Source organism: Motacilla alba, chromosome 6 (genome assembly GCF_015832195.1).
Source record: "Motacilla alba alba isolate MOTALB_02 chromosome 6, Motacilla_alba_V1.0_pri, whole genome shotgun sequence".
In the NCBI taxonomy this organism is placed as follows: Eukaryota; Metazoa; Chordata; class Aves; order Passeriformes; family Motacillidae; genus Motacilla; species Motacilla alba.
The window spans coordinates 20,900,004-20,917,570 of NC_052021.1; the positions used below are offsets into that span (position 1 = coordinate 20,900,004).

Genomic DNA, 17,567 nt, shown 5'->3' on the forward strand with positions numbered 1-17,567 from the left:
ATAATACTGTGAAACTTGGCATTTGTAAACAAACTAATTAATTTTTCCATGCTCAAGTACTCAGGGTTTTGGAAATTGTTATACTAGTTGACAAGGACAATTAGAAAAAGAATATTGAGTAACTGTAATGCTTAGGCAGCAACTTTCACATAAGAGATAAGACACAGTATTACCTCTTTCTTAGGAAGAAAGATTACAGGGGATAAGGGCTAATGAAATTGTGAATGGAGTAAACAAGGAGAAATTTTGAAGCAGCAAATGTCATATAAGTGGAGCAAGGAGCCCAACAAATACTGTGGATTGCTGTGGGATAAGAAGCCAGAATTAGAAACCGGTTAAAAGGTAACCTGAGGCAAAAGTTCAGCAGCAGCCATGCCATCATCCCACATGGCTGTTTACCAACCTCTGTTTGCTCTGCTTGACTTTGGCACCAGCTCTTTGGGCTGTCTCTTGCACTTACCATGGTGATGGGCATTGCTGGAAAGAATTCAGGTTCAGAAACAGGATTTTTTCCTGTAACTTGGTTGTGCTAATCATGTTTTTTTAACAAAGCTGATGCTGATTATAAATTAAAATGAAACCAGAATGTCCAGAAATATTACATCTTGAAATAGAACTAGCTACTGAATAATAATTTGGAAAAAAACGGACACATTGGATTTTCTATTAAAAAGTGGGAAAGAATGGATCAAGGCTGAAGATGTCCTAAAAATCTCATGGTGTGTTAGATGGCTTACTGTGGCTTTTAAAAGAAATTAACTATTATGCATAGAAAGTGGCAAAAAAATTTAGGAATTTTTTCTTTAAGACTGTACCACTTTCAAAATGAGTTTTAGTATTTGTAATGCTTAGATGTAAAATGTCAGTATCGTAGTGACCAAATCGGATGCTAACAGAGAAATATTAGCACAATAAGTTCTTCTCATAGACATAGTTATGTGGCTTTCCTAAGATAATTCTGTATTTCTAGACTACTTAAAAAAAACTGATTGTGCTTAAATATTCATTGTGTATTTTGTCTACTTTTTGATATGAAAATGTCCTGTTCAGATATATATTCTCTTTTTTTTTTACCTGTTAGCTGATATGCCTGGGTTTATATATTTTTTTCTACTATGATTGGGAGAGTCCTGCTTGTTTGCAATGCAGAATAGATCACAATTCAACATCATCTAGCAACCACTGTGTGTATTTATGCATTGAGAGGAAAACATGAACAGTAGATTCTTATTGACATGCTGTAAATTTTAAAGCTATATTCAAATATAAAACTAGACATACTTTCTCTGAAATGATTATTTTTTTCCCAGCAGGAAATAATTTCGAGCATGAAATATCTTTTCTCTTATAAGCAATATTCCTGTGAGAAAACATTTTTTGTATGATTTGTAATGTTGGAGATCTTCGCTTCTACCACGAATTAGATTTCTATAGAAAACTCAAGTTAAGTGGTGACTAAACTATTTTTAGCACTTTTAAATATTTGTGCTAGATGTCGGATAAGATACCCTTGAAAAGCAGCTAAGTCCAGTAAGTGTTTCTGCTAGCTGAATATAAAATTTACTCTCTAAAATGCACTTTCTAAAGTCTTACATACAGATTCAGTACCTGTCTTAGGAGATCTGCAACTTGAAAAGCTGTCCAGTTCTCAAACTCCTCTTGAGATGGTAGTTTTGTGGTCATGCTTCTATCCAGGGAGAAAGACTTGATCTGCATGAATGATACTGAACTCTTGCTCTACTATTTTTTACTGATGTAGAAATCTGAGGAGGAAGTAGTTTGTGCAACTTTTTTCCTGTTTGCTCACTTAAAGTGAACGCCTGTAAAGGGTGATTTAGGAAGTACCAATGTTCTCGTGTGAGAGACTCCAGTATAAGGAGACTGGTTGTTATATCAACATATGCACATACCTGCCATTACTGAAGAAGTTCAAGTGTCTCATCTGCTATCCTTAAAAATTTCCTGCATGTTTTTTACTGTTAGAGTGACTGACAGGTCAGGTGTTGCCAGTGAATACCCTTTTGCTATTTTCTGACTTGGCAGAACACTGAATCTGGCAAAACTCCACTCCCGGAGTTTCAGAAATATGATTGAAGCTTTTGCATCTTAAATTTGGCCTCCTCAGAAAAAACTTAGAGGTGCTTTGCTGGCATAAAAAAAAAGATGTTGAATTTCATAGTGCTTTGTGTTGTTCAATGTTTCAGAATGTTGGCGGTGAGTTTTTCCAAGGGGGGCACCATCTTCCTGGATGACAGGAGGCAGCAATACTCTTCCCATTATATGCAGAACCAGAAGAGAGAGGTGCATGTATTCCTTACAAGAAATTTTGCTTGCCTAGTTTGAATGCAGGGGTGATTTTGTCTGTTGCAGAGCTGTCATGAATTGTGAAGGTGGGAAGCAGCTCGGTAGGAGATGTGTGAGTTACAGGTTTAATGGCTGCTTACAGGAAGCAACCAAATAACAGATGGCATCATGTGTGGAACATTAATAATGTGAAGTGCAGGCTGTTTGCTTACCGAGTAGGTGTAAGCAGTCCTGTTCAGAACATCTCAAAGCCAAATTAAAAACAGTGCTTTAAGACTTTTGCACTTCAGTGTGTACTGCCAGTCGTACCTGCTCCTCCTCCTCCTCCTCCTCCTCCTCCTCCTCCTCCTCCTCCCCATCAGGCTGGGAGCATTTTGGAAGTGCTGAGGTGCTGAGAACTGCTTCTGGCTGCCAGCTGCTGTCTCCTTCCTGCCCTGCAGGGTGAGCTGCAGCTCTGCCCTGCCAGCTGCCCCACCTTGCTGTGCCCAGGCGTCCTCCTTCTCTCACCTGTTTCTCTCTGCTCTCCTCAACCCTAGATTGTGGCTAGTTCTTCTGTGTTGACATTGCCTTAATTTGTGTTCTAGGCTCTTAGGACAGTCTCTTAAAAGGCCAGGGTTAGTGCAGTCTGCCTCTGTCCACGGAATGAGGCAGATCTCTTTGGGAAGGTCCTGCTCAGTTTTGTGCTCCCAAAGGGGCTGTAGCATAGGTGGTTCAAAACCAAAGAGACTTTAAGACTTGCAGGAAATATTTTTCCATTAGTGTTTTAGTCAGATTAAACATAATGATGAGAGGGAAAAAAAAGAAAAAAAGACCAGGGACTTGGGGAGGCTCATCTGGGATCCTGCATCTCCTCTCTTGATGCTGGTGTAGCCCCTTGGCTCAGTCGATGCTGTAGTTCTCTGTCCTTAAGTGTGTGTGACAGAAATGGAGAATATTGTCATGCACTTCCACTTGCTTTCCATGACCCTCAAGGGGATTATTTCAAGAACTGTTGGCTGAGAAGCCCAAAATTGATTACTGATTCTACTTAGTACCCTCATACTTCTAGTTCCTCTGTGTAATGTATGTATGTATCACACCTCCATGGTGTGATAAACCCAAATAAATATGTGCACTTGGACACATGTTGGCTGTGAGGGCTGTAGTGGGAGGAGTTCTTGAGCAGAATACTGAGGCTTCCAGAGTTCCCCTGATAAAGACAGGCCACAGAAATGGTTTCTTTCCAAACTTTCAGGTGCTTACGTAAAATTTTGAAGCAGAATTTAGATACTTGACTGTGAAACAGCACTAGCCTAGGGCAGATCAGACTTGCTTGCTACTTTAAAATTCCCTGGAGCTTCCTGATCTACTATGAACCCTGGCAGGTTTAAAAATATATTTGGGTACATGTGCAGAGAGTAATTGGCTATTTTAAAAACTTGTGTCTTACTGCAGACATTAACACTTAATCTGCACTGTTTTACAATTTCAGTCTTCCAAAAAAGAGTAGAAATCTCTTTATATTAAGAAGAAATCTCTTTATATTAAGAATATTAAGAAATTTCTTTTTTTTGACCCCTAATGAAAAAGGACCTCTAGAACTAGAGAGTTACCAAATTTCAGAGGAATCTAAATGTATGCATTTTATACACTAGGTATTTTGTCCTCTAAAGAGAAATTCATTCCCATACAGAACCTGTATATCAAGCAGAGTTAACACATCTTTACATTACATATTGGCTAAAGTTCATTTCCTGGAGTCTGAAATGTGCAAGCAACATAATAACCAAGTTTTTGCAGGCTCCAGCTCCTTGGCTTTTTGTAAATTAAGTTCTCAATTTGTGATTTCATAGTTAAAAAGCTATGAAACAGTATAAAACTGTTTCCTAGATCATACCACTGGCATTTCTTACAACTCTCAATATACTCATGAACATAAGCACTAAATGTGTTAAACATATCTCAAAACTTTCACAGTCAAGTTTGACTTTGCGAAACTCCGTAGCAGCAGCAAGCAACTTGTTTTACTGGATGTAACGTTGGAATACTGCCCCAGGAAAATATACTTGAGCAAAATAGGTCAATGAAATATTACAGTACAGAAAATATGAGCTGTTGTCCCTGTTTGTTTTTTCCCATTTTATGCAAAAATAATGAAAGTAGCGTGACTTACCACACAGTCTTTTTTTTTTTCTCCCAGGCACACATGTTGGAGTTGATTCCAAGTAAGTGAAAGGAGCAGTTTCTCATGTCTGCTCTTCCTCCTTAAACTGTCCCATATGTATCTTGTTGTTGTTAGCGTGATTGACAGGCTTGGCATTCATGGTGGGTGGGAGAAAAACATTCTTAAAGTAAAAAGCTGGAATATACTCATAGTCTAAATAAGTCGATAAAGAATGTTGGAAAATGAAGTCTTGCTTACAGCTATCTGTCTAGAAGTTTGATAAAAGTCTTGCTAATTGGTTTCGTGTTTTTTCTTTTTTTCATTTAACAGGAAATAAAAAAAGCAACATAATCAACAGAAATCAGAGTCTGAAAGGGACCTGGAGAGATCTTGGCAGGGCTTCAGCAGAGAAGCAGGATCAAACACAACTGGAGGAAATTGGGTCAGTCTTGGAAAACAGTTCAGTAACCCATTTTTTAAACTGAATTATTCGGGGTGCATCAGATTCACCACATCTTTAAGTGGAACAGCAAGAAGGAGATCTAGAATAAATTTTGAGCTCTGCTGCTGGAGGGAACAAAAGGAAATGACTGTAAGGATAATTGCTGTCTAAGCACCAGATGGGCTTGACTGAGACATCCTGCTGTTTCTGAAGGAGTCAACCCAGTTTCAGGAGCATTTGTTCATAAGTAGTGGTTTGACCTTCTTAAGTCTTTTCCCTTTCAGCACGCTCTTCAATTTGGCTGTATCTTTCTGAAACATGAGGTGTCTAAACTGGTCCCAGTATACTGTTTAGCTCATGGAAACCACTTCTGGCTCAGTAATATCCTGATAGACTTTAGGAATGCTTGCTACGCAGCACCCATGTTATTAACAAAATCCTGAATACAGTTAAGACCAGGACAAACCCCTGTGGAACTCTACTTGAAATACTCTTTGAGTTTGGAAGTGATTCACAGGATATATTCTCAATGAGAGTCAGATAACCTCTTACAACAAACAGTGCTTTAATCACAGTTCCCTAGTTTGTATGTGATGATTTTTATGTAGGACCTTAATAAAAGCATCAGTGATAATATGGGCTTTGTGCCCCTTGTCTAGGCAGCTATCATAATGAGGAAGGAAATGAGACTGCTTTGACACAATTTGTTCCTGAAAAATAATTTTTTACTGCAGAAATAATTTATAGGTATATTGAGGCCCAACATTTTCATTGTATATTTGTGAGATTTGAAGCTGGGCTGACTGTTCTCTAGTTTGCTCTCCTCCTTCCCCCCTGATGTTCTAGGGGAGATATTTGCCCTGCAGAAATATGAGGTGTGAAAATCCAGTTCCAGAGTCTTGAGTTTCCTTTGTGACTGAAGTAGATTGTTTTTTATGATTTTGATAAGTCAGTTAAGGAGTTTTTTGGAGGCCAAAGAGAGCTGCACCTGCCTAAGAACTTCATGGATCTTTGCCAATCTCCTTGTTTGCTGTCACAGCGTTTTCCTCCATCCTTGCTTTTGTGAGAGCATTCAGTGCTGTAGCAGGGAGACTCACAGGACATAATATATCCATGTTTGTCCAAAAGTTATGAAAATCTTCATGTTATGAAATGGGCACCTGGATTTTTTTCATGTCTGTTGTTCTAGTTTTGGTGTCTGGCCTTCCTTGATATCACAAAAGACTGAGAGCCAAAGAAGCCTCAAATGGAAAAAATATGAAAAGAAACCTCAGATCCCCAAAACCTTGCTGAGAATGGTTAGTGCCATTGCTACACCAAGGCTATACACTGATTTGAAACCTGTCACCTTTAAATCACTTCCACTACATACAGTTTGCTGCATAAATATGCCCTTTTTATTTTTTTCAGTAATTCTTTAATCCATCATTGGGGGATGGAGTTTCAACTGAATTTTAATTATTGCCAAATGCTGGGGGATTTTGTTTGCATGTGTTGTCAGAGAGGCTGGATACATGACATAAAAACCCTATTGACATAAACCCCATTGTCTCAAGGACAATTGCTCTTTGTTTTATCACTCAACCTTCTGAAATCTTTTGATATGGCTTTTCATTGTTAGTTTGACCCTCTCTTTGGATCTAGCAATAGATTCAGCTGTTAATATAGAGAGCTTTACTACAATGAACCATGCATTAAAAATGTACTCATTCTCATAGGTATTTGTTTGTAGCCTGGATTTTGCACCTAGTTTTCTTCATCTTTTCAAAAATTCATGTTTTTAACTAGTACAATAAAATATAACACTAATAAAACTCCAACCTGCTACAAAAGTGACATTGTTCATTAGAAATTCTCTTTGATTTTTTTGAAGGCTGGAATTGATGCTGTAGTGCTTGATTGTGATATCCTTTGCAAGTACTCAGTATTCTTTACTGTTTAACTGAGCCACTTTTTTGATTATTATTCTTTTGAACACATTGGTAAAACTTGCTGTCTGTTCCTCTGGATTCATGTGCTGCCTTGTATAGTTTGCACTTAAGGTTTTATAAAGAAACTATATAAAGTCTTTCTTTTGAAATTCATCTGTGTTGACTCTTCTGATAAAATATGGAAAAATGTGTATGAACAGCTTTCCATCTGGCAACATTTTTATGCACTAAAATCTAGTGAGCAAATTTGAAAACAGAAATTCGGTATTATTTCAGTGTCTTGCCTTATTTAAACAAAATTCCTAGGGAACTTAATTTGAAATGCTATGGCTGATGCTTGTTTTAAATTTTTTAAAAATATTCTCTGATGAATTTTTTTCAGTGTAATGAATTCTTCTTCAACCACTATTGATCTTTTTGAGGCTTGAGCGTTGATATATGTAGAAAGTATTTTACCATGCCCATGACTCTTGCTATGAAATAAATGGAAAAATGTCAAAGTAGTACCTCAGCTCTCAGTGGGCATCACTGCATGATATTTTATAGTGGAAGATCTCAGCAAAGTTGACCCTGTTGGTGCATATCTATTGTATAGTACAGCACCGTGGTATGGTATGGTACTGCCTTGCAGTGTGTCTGTGATTCTGATGTGCAGGTTTCCTTCAAAAACTTGTACCAGGTGAATTCTCAAAGGTCAGAACTTCAGTTCTCCTACTTATTTAGAACAACTGAGATAAAACTGGAAAGGATAAATAACAGGGTGGGGGGAACAGGGCACTGCAAAATCCAGGACCTTTCTGTAGGACAGAAGCAGGTCTGAGGGAAACTGGCTCAATGTTACAGAGAGGAGGGAGAGTCTGAGAACAGAATGTGCAATATAAAGTTGTTTGGGCAAGGTATTTATTGCTTATTGTCACAAAGACAGCATGGGAAGGAAGGAAGGAAGGAAGGAAGGAAAGGAGCACGAAATGATTGTTTTGGGAGGACCAAAGGGTTCAGGGAAGCATGCTAGTCACTATTCAAGAGGGACGGGGTGGAGCGTCCGTGTCAGCTGGCCAGCATCCAGATATTGTTTGGGCCAAAACCAAGCAAACCTCCTCTCTACTTCCAGTCAGCAGATCCCTGAAAATGAAGTTGGCAAAATTAAGTTCTAAGCCTGTTAAATAAAGGCAGACAAAGGGAGGAATTCCATAGAGGAAGGGAGCTTGAAGATGGATTGAGAAATAGAATATATAGAAATTGAAGAGATTGACAGAGGGAGAGGGTTTTAGAAGTGGAAGGGTACAAAAAGTAAAGAAAAGGAGAGAGGAAACAAGCTCTATAAATAGAGCATGTTTCTCAAGGTTTTTGGATTCATAAATAGGGCTTTTACATTTCTTATGTCCTTAGCCTGCTGACATAGATAAAATTTAATGAGCAGAGTTTATTTGACAGTCAACAGAGAATATGATAAAATCTCAATAAGAAGGACCATGAAAACTGAGAGATCTAATTTTTTTTTAGAATTCTGACTGTATTTGGGGAGCTATCAAAAAGATATTTCAAGAGATACTGTGTTTATGTTAATAAATTGTAAATGAAAAAACTATCAAGAAGAAAATGACAAACTGCTTTTGATTTTTTTCTCATTCGACTCACAAAACTTAAACTCAGTAATTTTATAACCTTTTATTCTAGATCCTTTTTATTAGCTTGATTTTGTTTATCATTTAGGTAATGGTAATGTTGTTGAACATCTATCACCATGGTATTAAGTGAAATTACATCTAGGTAAAATGCTCTCATGATTACAGGAGAGGTATGAAAGGAGAAAACACTCAGTGATGGATTGTTTCCCACACCAAATGTGGAGCAGTCTTCTATTGTTATATGCTGAATCAAGCCAGAGTTTGGTGAGTTTATGTCAATTCTCTTTTCATTATTCTTGTGAACTTGCTTTTGTCAACCTTCCTCCCATACCTTTAGCATCTCAGTTCCATTGTCACAGAGATACTCAAGAAAAACCATGAATTTTCTCACAGGTATTTTCTTTGCACTGTTCCCAAGTGCCTTGTATGAATCAGTGACAATACAGAGTTGTTTCTGTTTATTTTCCCCTCTTTTCTAAAGCCAGCAGCCATCCTAATCGTGTTGGTTTCTTTCCAAGGAAATGTGTTGCTTATTGGAAAAATGCTGGGGGGGATTTTGTTGTACCAGGTGGAATTAGTGGGAGTGAGGGTAGTAGTTGGCTGCTGCTTATGTTGGTACCATGCAAGTGCACCTCAAGATTTTTTGCTGTTCCTGGGGCATGTGCTAGGAAATGTTTGCCTCAGTATTCATTCCTATTAGAAATGAACGGAGGATACTCCAGTAGCACTTCTCTTGTGTGTTGTAAACATTCCTCTGATAAGCTTTTTACGGGTCTGGATATGAGGTGTTTGGTATGCATCCATCTGCTGACAGCATTATAAATATTGCATTTCTGACCTTCAGATTTTCTCTTTTGATCTCTGGTTAAATGATATATTTGCCAGTTTGACACTGCTGACATTCTGTCTGTTTGGTCTAGCATTGTTATGTCATGATTCCTTGTGATCCTATTGTCATGGGAATGATATATCTCAAATGATGAATATACTTTGAAGCAATGTGGGGAATAAATACACTGGCTAAACTGCATTTGCAAGAAGAATTTCTATTGTAAAATTCCCACTTCAGTGTACAGAATAAAATTATTTTCCCAATGTTGATGTGTTTAACACTGCTGTTTTATCAGATAGTATAAAGGAGGATAAGCTACTATTTGGGTGCATACTAAGTGTCTTGATTATGGTTTTAAGCAGATTTCCCCTTTTATTTTCTTTTGCACTGCATTGGGCAAACCCGCATTTGCAAGACAACTGAACAGTAGTAGAAATAGTAGCTTCCTGTTTTCCCTCAGTGATGAGTGCTTCACTTCTCTAGAAAGGTTCTTTGGAACTGGTGGATATTAACTGCATTTCTGGAGAAGTGAACCATAAACCACAGGAAATGAGAAAGAGAATAAATTAACTCAAAAAAATTGCACTCTAGTATAGTTTTTTTGTTATGCTTCTTTTAGGTTTTTGATCACCTCAAAAGCAGTCCTACCTTAGAATTCCATGCCTGTTTTCAAAAGCTGATTGGAGGTATGATGTGAATAAAGACTTGGTCATGTTCCCTACATTCCTGATAAATTGAAGTCTGTTTAGATTCAAGTATTTTATGAAAAATCAGTGGGAGTTTTTTTACGCATAACATTCATGTCCTTATTCCTTTGTTATTAAAATGAAATGAGAACTTAAAAAAAAAGTTGACAACAAATGTCAGGCTGATAAAAACCTCACCAGTGACCTTCAAAGCAATGAGATTTGGCTATGCTGTGGTTATCCACTGAGGCCAGAAGTTACAAATCAGATGATGCAGTGATGACTTTCATCCTCTGGAACGTACATGTTCTGCATAACATCCCATGCTTCATTTGTCACCACTTCTCCACTGTCCAGAGCATAATCTATTATTTCTGCTTGCAATTTTGCATCTCCCCACTGTTGGCAGACTACAGCAGACAGTTGAATTCCCTGGCAATTTTCTCATCTTGGTCAGCTGTGCCCCAGTTCATAATGCTTCATATGCTGTGCTGTATGCGTGATTGGCACATAGGAGTGCAAAAGCTATGGGAACATACACTGGCCCTGGTACACCTGTATCAGCAGAATGAATTGGAATGGCCCATAGCTTATAACAAATTAGAAGTTATTTAATGTCCTAGTAAAATTACTTTTACCTGTATTCATCTCCTCTCTGTCCTATTGACTTGGGTGGCTGACCTTTAGTTGGAATTTCAGGCACAGAAATAATTTTATTGTTTAGAGTTAATATTCTGTCACAGTGTGTGCTGCAGGCACTCTGATCCAGCGTCCCTGTCACAACACTGACACAATGCCATCAGTGTTGCTCCACTGGCCAGCCCAGCTTTTGGATTTCTTCTGACAGTTTGCAGGGTGCTCACATCAGCATCAGCCATGTCTTTGTTTCTGATGTTAAAGTAAGCTCAGTAACATGTGAGGGACAGTAACCATTAAGTAATTTTCAGGTTGCACTTGGAAAGCCTCACAATCACTGACACATTAAATAATTTATTTTTTTACTGAGGCTCTTGCTCACCTCTTTCCTCCATAACTTTATCTATCAAGACTTTATAAATAATTGCAGATCCAAAAGGAAGCTTGAATTGAGGTATTGAAAGATTTAAGTGTCTTAAGAACTGAGGTTCTGCCCTGGATGGACTGAACTCAGGAACTTCATGATACTATAAATAATTATTTTCATTTTCCTTTTTGTTCTCATAACAGATGAATTGCACTCAGCCCTCTTAACTCTTGCTGTTTCTCACAGCATGCAAACCCCTGTGAGTCAACACTTTCTGTAAGAGCAGAACAGCAGGAGAGAAAGGCCAGAAAGAATGCACTATTTTTTTGTGAGGGTTTTCTTATATCAGTCTCCTTCAGAATTTTTTATCTGTATCTCAGGAAACTTGAGAGCCCAGATACTTACTTGTCAAACTAAATAAGCTGAAACTCCTCTGCTGCAGAAGTGTGGTTAAGAATCTCTAAGAAGGTGAGGAACATCCTAGGAGGGATGTGGTGGCCAGCTTTGGCTGTGTGTCTGAAAGTCTGGCTTTCACCCTGCCACTGATACAAATCAGACTGAAGAGGAGACCAGAGCCCTCTGTTTGATGGGAGCCAATCTTTTCATTCATAAGGATTTCCTTCCTGCCTCCTGTTTTTTCTCCCTGTGAGTTTCTGTCCATTTGTCTGTATTTAGATTACGAACTGCCTGTAGGAGTGGGGTGTTCCCCCTTCTTGAAAGATTAGAAACACCTCAAAACCAAGGTGGTTGGTTTGGAAAAGCAGCTTTCTGTGTCTGTTCACCCTGTCTGAAAGATGGAGCTTTCATATTTATGGTGTTTAATTCTCTAAGAAGAATATCCTTACCTGTACAGCCTATAACTAGTAAGAAAATATATTTATAATTAGTTCCCACTATGAACTCCAGTTTTAAAACCTCAAAACTATTTCATGCAACTGCATATAGAAGAATCCTAGAACATCTGCCTTAGAAAAGAAGAAGAAGATTCTGTTCAAATACAATCAGTCTTAGAAAGAGCAAAGTTGAAATTCAGCATTTCATATAAAATTTCAGTGCTATTTGATAGCTTCATATTAGTAGAATTTAGGAGAAATGTTGAATTAACTTCCCTGTTTTAGAAGGTGTCATCTCCTTTAAGACTTAATTGTAAAATTTTTGCCTAATACAGGAACTTTGGTTTTTGAATTTAACATTATTTGGAAACTTGAAAAGCAAAATCAAGTAAACTTCTTGACTGCAGATGACACCACCCCCCTTGTTCACAGAGGAGATGAAAACAGTACTGGGAACTACTTTTCAAATGTTATATGGAATTGTATTGAAGCACTGAAGCTTAATTCTTTTTTAAGGGATTTTAGGAGGTTTTTGCCAAGTTCCATTGTTGATTTTATCCTTTATATTGTTTGCACACTTTGAGTGTTCTAATAAATGTTCTAAACAGTTTTTTTTTAATGTTAACTCCCACAGAAGATGCTGCAGAAAATTGTTAATCTGATTATTTTGTTTAGATATCTAAATTGCAAATCCATTGCAGATAAACCCATTCATTTTTATGAACGGAATAAGCAAAGATAAAAGCACTTTCAGAAAGGATGCCTTTTAGTGAACTGTTTTATTAGAATGACCCCAGAACCACTCAGTTAAAGTTCAGGGAGAAGAACTTGAATCAAATGAAGTCCTGTTTATTTCCAGAGAGGATCTTAATCCTTAATGTGCTTTGCTTAATGTTACAGGATCTGCTGGGGGAATTTAGGGCTTGCTGTTCTTTGAAGTTACCAGCTGAATTCTGAAGACTTTGCAAGAGAACAGAGCACTTTGCTGGACTGACACACCACAAAGGAGGTGAAATTATATCACTGTTAATGAATGTTTTTCAGCACATTTTGAGAAGATGAATTGTTAAAAAGAAGTGAGGAGGATCAATGGTAATTATGTGTTTAACTGTTTGAATAACATTTCAGATTAAAAATATCAACACACTTTCCCCTCCTCAAGCATATGAGGACATAGTAGAGCAGGGAGTGTGTACTAACACAAACTGCCCTGAGGAATGAGCTGTTACAGTCAGTCACTGCAGGTGAGAGACCCTGTGTGTTTTCAGTCAGTAATAGGGTAAAAACAGAAACCAGGAAAGACTTTCTGAATTTTAAGGCATTTCAAGCTGAATGAATTATAATCTAGGGCAGCCGATCTTATATAAGGTCTAACTTGTAGAGCTTTCTTCTAAAAGATTAGCGCAATGAAATTGCAAATCCATTTTGAAATGGACTGCTTGATTTGAAGAACAAGTAGTGAACTTGGAGGTGAAAGTTATTCTCACCAAATCTACACAGAGAACAGGTGCTAGTGGCCATACACACATACGGTAGTTTTTTCCACTTCTTCAGAAAAATATAGTAAATACCATTTTAATTAGGCTTTGTTTCACTGTTCTACATTTGATTCCTACAGGATTAATAAATATGATTTCAAATAAGTCACTGTAGTGGCAAATCTCCTAACAACAATGCTTAGCTGTATTTATTGTCCAGGGTAAATTCCAGTAAGAACAAAACACTAGTCAGCAGATCCTGACTTAATCAATTCTCTTCCTATACATTTTTTCTGAAATTCATTAATGATGAGCAAAACCACATTTCAAAGCAAAACAAAGAATGACAATTTGCAGTTGCAAAAATCTGCTTTCACAGACTTAGTGAAATGAAACAGTTTCTAAGGGTTGTGACACTCTAGACCCACCTTAACTGTTGCTGTATACACAGTGCATGGAGGAGGTGGTAGCATTTCATTAAGAAATACAGAGCACTATAATGTCATGTTGCAGCAGCCCATAAGGGGGAGTATTTAACTACATTGAATCCTTAGAGTTCAGGAGCAGAGAAAGAGGGAGATCTACTGCGAGGTGGTTGATCTCCTGTTGACAGTAAAAAGTAATATCTTAAAAGAGTTTGGCAGTTCTTTGGACTCAAAGTAGTTTTCACCCCATGTAAGCATAAAATCAAACACAAATGTCTTACTGGTGCAGAAACAGTGTAATTAATTTTCAAAAATGGAGGGGTGGTTTTTTTTTTTTTTTGTTGCTTGGAATAGTTTCCTCATTTATTTGACTGGATGGTTAATTTATTAAGAGTTAAATTTGTAGTATTTATACATAAACATTACTATGTCAGTTTCTTTCCCATATTCATGCAGGTTCTACCTTACAAAAGGACCTTTTATTGTTACTGCTGTAGCTGAGATAGGAATCTAACCCACAGTACACGTTCATGCAGGAGACTTTTGCAGCTGTCAAGGTTGGCAGCTCATTGGCTTGTTCTGAGATCTGTGGATAAAACCCAGTGCAGATTAATGACAAGATATAGGATTTTTTTTTTTTTGGATAACTGACACTTGGTATCACGGGGGCTTAACATGACAGTTGACTATTAGCTTATCCTGGAAAATTTGTGTGCAAGGCAATAGAGTAAAGCCATGCTTTGGAAAGAAAATGTTATACTTTCCCTTTTGTTTGGGAATCTCCATGTTCTTGTTAAATTCTATTTACACAATCTTAAGTAATTCATAATTACCAAAGTTAGACGGAATTCTTAATGTTTCCCTATTTGTCAGCAGTGAAAATACAGAAATTTGCACTGTACTGGTATGCAACAACCTCTTACTGAACCTTCCTAAGCAAAATACTGTGCTAACTCTAGAAAACATTTTCAAATTCATTTTTATTGTGACTAGCATATGAAACACTAGCATAAGTGTTGACGTTTCACCTTCGTTTTTGTTACTGGGCTGATATTCCCTGTGAGCATACATAATCTTGTAAATAAAAGCTGTGTTATGATATGCCAAGTTCTGACTTTGATACACTTTCTGGTGAATGGATGTTTGCTGATTATATAACTTCAGGACTTAATGTTTGCTCAGTTTGAAATGAGCTCTTTAGTGAAGACATTATTTGAAGATGATCCACAGTCATTGATTGCAAGTCTAATGGATTTTGTCTCCACTTTTGGATTGATTAAACAGTGATTTCTGAGTTAGACATATGGGAATAAGTGATATTGAACACAGACATTTCATGTATGCTTTTATGCTTTAGTAAGCCAAGTTCAAGAAGTGTGTCAACAGTAATTGGAAACAATGCCTTTATCTCTATCAAACCAACTCTGAAAATGGATAAAAATACTGAAATTTGTCTTAATGAGCCGGAGATAAGTTTCATTTTTTGAAAGGATTACTTTTACTTGAAATGAGTTTGTGTTTAGAGGAAACACGGAATGTGTTCTCGGTCTGGAACAGTAGTTACTGCTCCTTTCTCGGGTGAACTATTTGAGCATTTAATGTTCCTTCCCTTCCCCAGCAAAGACAGTGATCAGAAGAAAAGGAACTTTAGCTGAGCTGTTCTTAGCATAGAATTGTCCTCATGTAGCAATAGCATCCCTTTGTTTTGAAGTAATTAATCTAAATTCACTGAACAATTCTTTCTGATGCCTTGTGAGGCTACCTAGAACAGAGGCTAGCTAGTGTTAAAGAAATAAAGTAGGTATTAATTAAAAAGGCCTTCAAAGGATATACCTTGGGCAGTACGAGAGCTCAGCCATGGCTTTACCCAAGATGGACCTAAGATGGGCGACTGGTCACAAGTTTTCACACTTTCATAACTTTTGGTCTATTTGCATATTGGGGTTAATTGTCCAATTACATCTCCAGGTTATGAAGTCCCATCCTCCCAGACTGCTCTCCTCAATTCACTGCTGTTTACACTTTTTGGGCCTGAAGCTGCAACAGTGTCCTTGGTTCTCTGGTTGGAAAGGATTGTTTTGTCTGACTAAACTGTGAGGAGAACTTGCTAACACTTTATATGAAGTTCATAGTTATATACTATAGCAGTACAGAATCTGGAAAAGATGAAAGCTAAAACTTAAGGCATAATTTCTCCATCTCAGTTTACTGTTCAAATATTTCTGGATAAAATATTGCTAGATGTAACACTGGAATCTGGCTTTAAAAATGATTAATTTTCATTTTATGGACAGTATTATCCGCTTACAAGTTTCAATTAAATTTATGAGATTAGGTTAGAAGAATTTATATTTAAATCAAATCACACAAAGAAAGAAATTAAACCTCTATGGATAGAACCAAAGTTTATGTGAGGGGTCATAAGGGTCATATGTGCAGTGAGACAGGACTTGTCATGTCTTAAAAAGGCATCTATCATATTCAGCCATCATGCAAAATATTATGATATAATGTGCTCTCCTGGATGGTCAGTAATAAGCAGTTGAATAGCAAGAAAATGTGCCTCTGGTTAATGTACTCCCTCACTCCCTGAATCCCTCAGGAAAAGTCACTGTCCTGAATCTTTGTTGATATATGACTGCTGTCTCAAATGAAGTTGTACCAACTGAATGATGAATGTTTTCAACTTTGAGCATTTGACCTACCCAACACAGACAAAATGTTTTTAACATTCACAGAAGTGAAAAGTGTGTATGTGTGAATGCACCAGTATGCAAGTTAAAAGCACATTTCTTCTGCACCAGTTGTAAAGGGCACCACTCTTCCCCAGCTCCTACTGAACACTTGTTTACTTATGTAGGCTTCTGAACACTGTAGAAGAATCTCTTATTGAAACACAAGTTTTTCCTTGCCATCTATTCAGGTTTCAGTCATACTAGCTGAAGCAGAAATAATCCAGAAGTTGGCCTTAATCTGGGAATGAAAATGAAATTACTTCTCAGTTAGAATCACAGCACTCATCTTGGTCTTCTTTTTCATGAGGTCTTCAAATAGATTTTTAAATTCATAGGTGTTAAGGTTGGAAATGACTAACAGTCATTACAGAGTGTGACCTTTAGCTTAACAGAAATTGATTTATGTAAGGAAACCTGCCTGTTTTATATCCTGTGACTGTGATTGAACTAAAGAATATACTTGATAAAAATACTCAGTTTTGTTAAAGAGGTTCTGGTGTTTGAAAATTTGCCTCCATTGCATCTGCACAGAAATAGATGAAGGTGAATGGATCACATTTGCCATGTGTTTCTGGTGAGAGCCTGAATATATCAAGATGGCTGCATATTGCATCGTATCTAAATATATCTGAGTCTGAGTATATCTCATTAGGCTTGTCCTGATGTGTCAATGAATGTTGAATGAAATATGACTATTAAAAACAAGATCATAGTTAAAGGAATGCCTGCAACTTATTTAAACAAGAGCATATATTTAAAAAACCCCAAACCATAGTCAACCCCCATCCCAAACATTGCTCAGTGCTGTTACCAAAATCTAACAAAAGCCAGAGATCCAACACATAGAGATATGTGTTGGATATCTGAGACAGATCTAACACAGATAACACAATCTGGGTTTCATTTTGCTTATGCTTGTATAGGACTCGGTGTTTACAGAATTTAAATAAACCAGTAAATGTCACCAGCAGAATAAGGTGACTTTTTTTCTTTTTACTTCTCATTCAAAAATGATATTTTAAAATAAAAATAGCACTAAATTTAAAAGTAAGGAATCAGGACAACAAGTATTTTGAAATTGTTGTGTGCTTCCTGACTTCACATCAAATGAAACACATTATTCAACC

General features: G+C 37.2%; 2 protein-coding genes across 10 annotated transcripts in view; one reads left to right on the forward strand and one right to left on the reverse strand.

Moving 5' to 3' along the window:
• The window catches only part of BLNK (B cell linker), a 90,532-nt gene extending 85,830 nt beyond the window's left edge, over positions 1 to 4,702 (reverse strand). The window contains exon 1 of one of the 4 annotated variants that reach the window (XM_038140114.1): positions 4,457 to 4,702. In XM_038140114.1, coding sequence (XP_037996042.1) covers positions 4,457 to 4,603 — 147 coding nt within the window. In that variant the 5' untranslated portion in view covers positions 4,604 to 4,702. Of the gene's footprint in view, positions 1 to 173; positions 242 to 1,608; positions 1,743 to 4,456 lie in introns of those variants that run through there. The other 3 variants (XM_038140112.1, XM_038140113.1, XM_038140117.1) reach the window with 3 other exon arrangements.
• Positions 1 to 17,567, forward strand: part of DNTT (DNA nucleotidylexotransferase) — a 142,919-nt gene that overhangs the window by 34,724 nt on the left and 90,628 nt on the right. For 2 of the 6 annotated variants that reach the window (XM_038140125.1, XM_038140120.1), the window contains exons 1-2: positions 8,614 to 8,712; positions 12,703 to 12,811. The gene's annotated coding sequence lies outside the window, so the exon portion shown is untranslated. Of the gene's footprint in view, positions 1 to 4,532; positions 4,609 to 4,777; positions 5,133 to 8,613; positions 8,713 to 9,899; positions 9,967 to 12,702; positions 12,812 to 17,567 lie in introns of those variants that run through there. The other 4 variants (XM_038140123.1, XM_038140122.1, XM_038140121.1 and 1 more) reach the window with 3 other exon arrangements.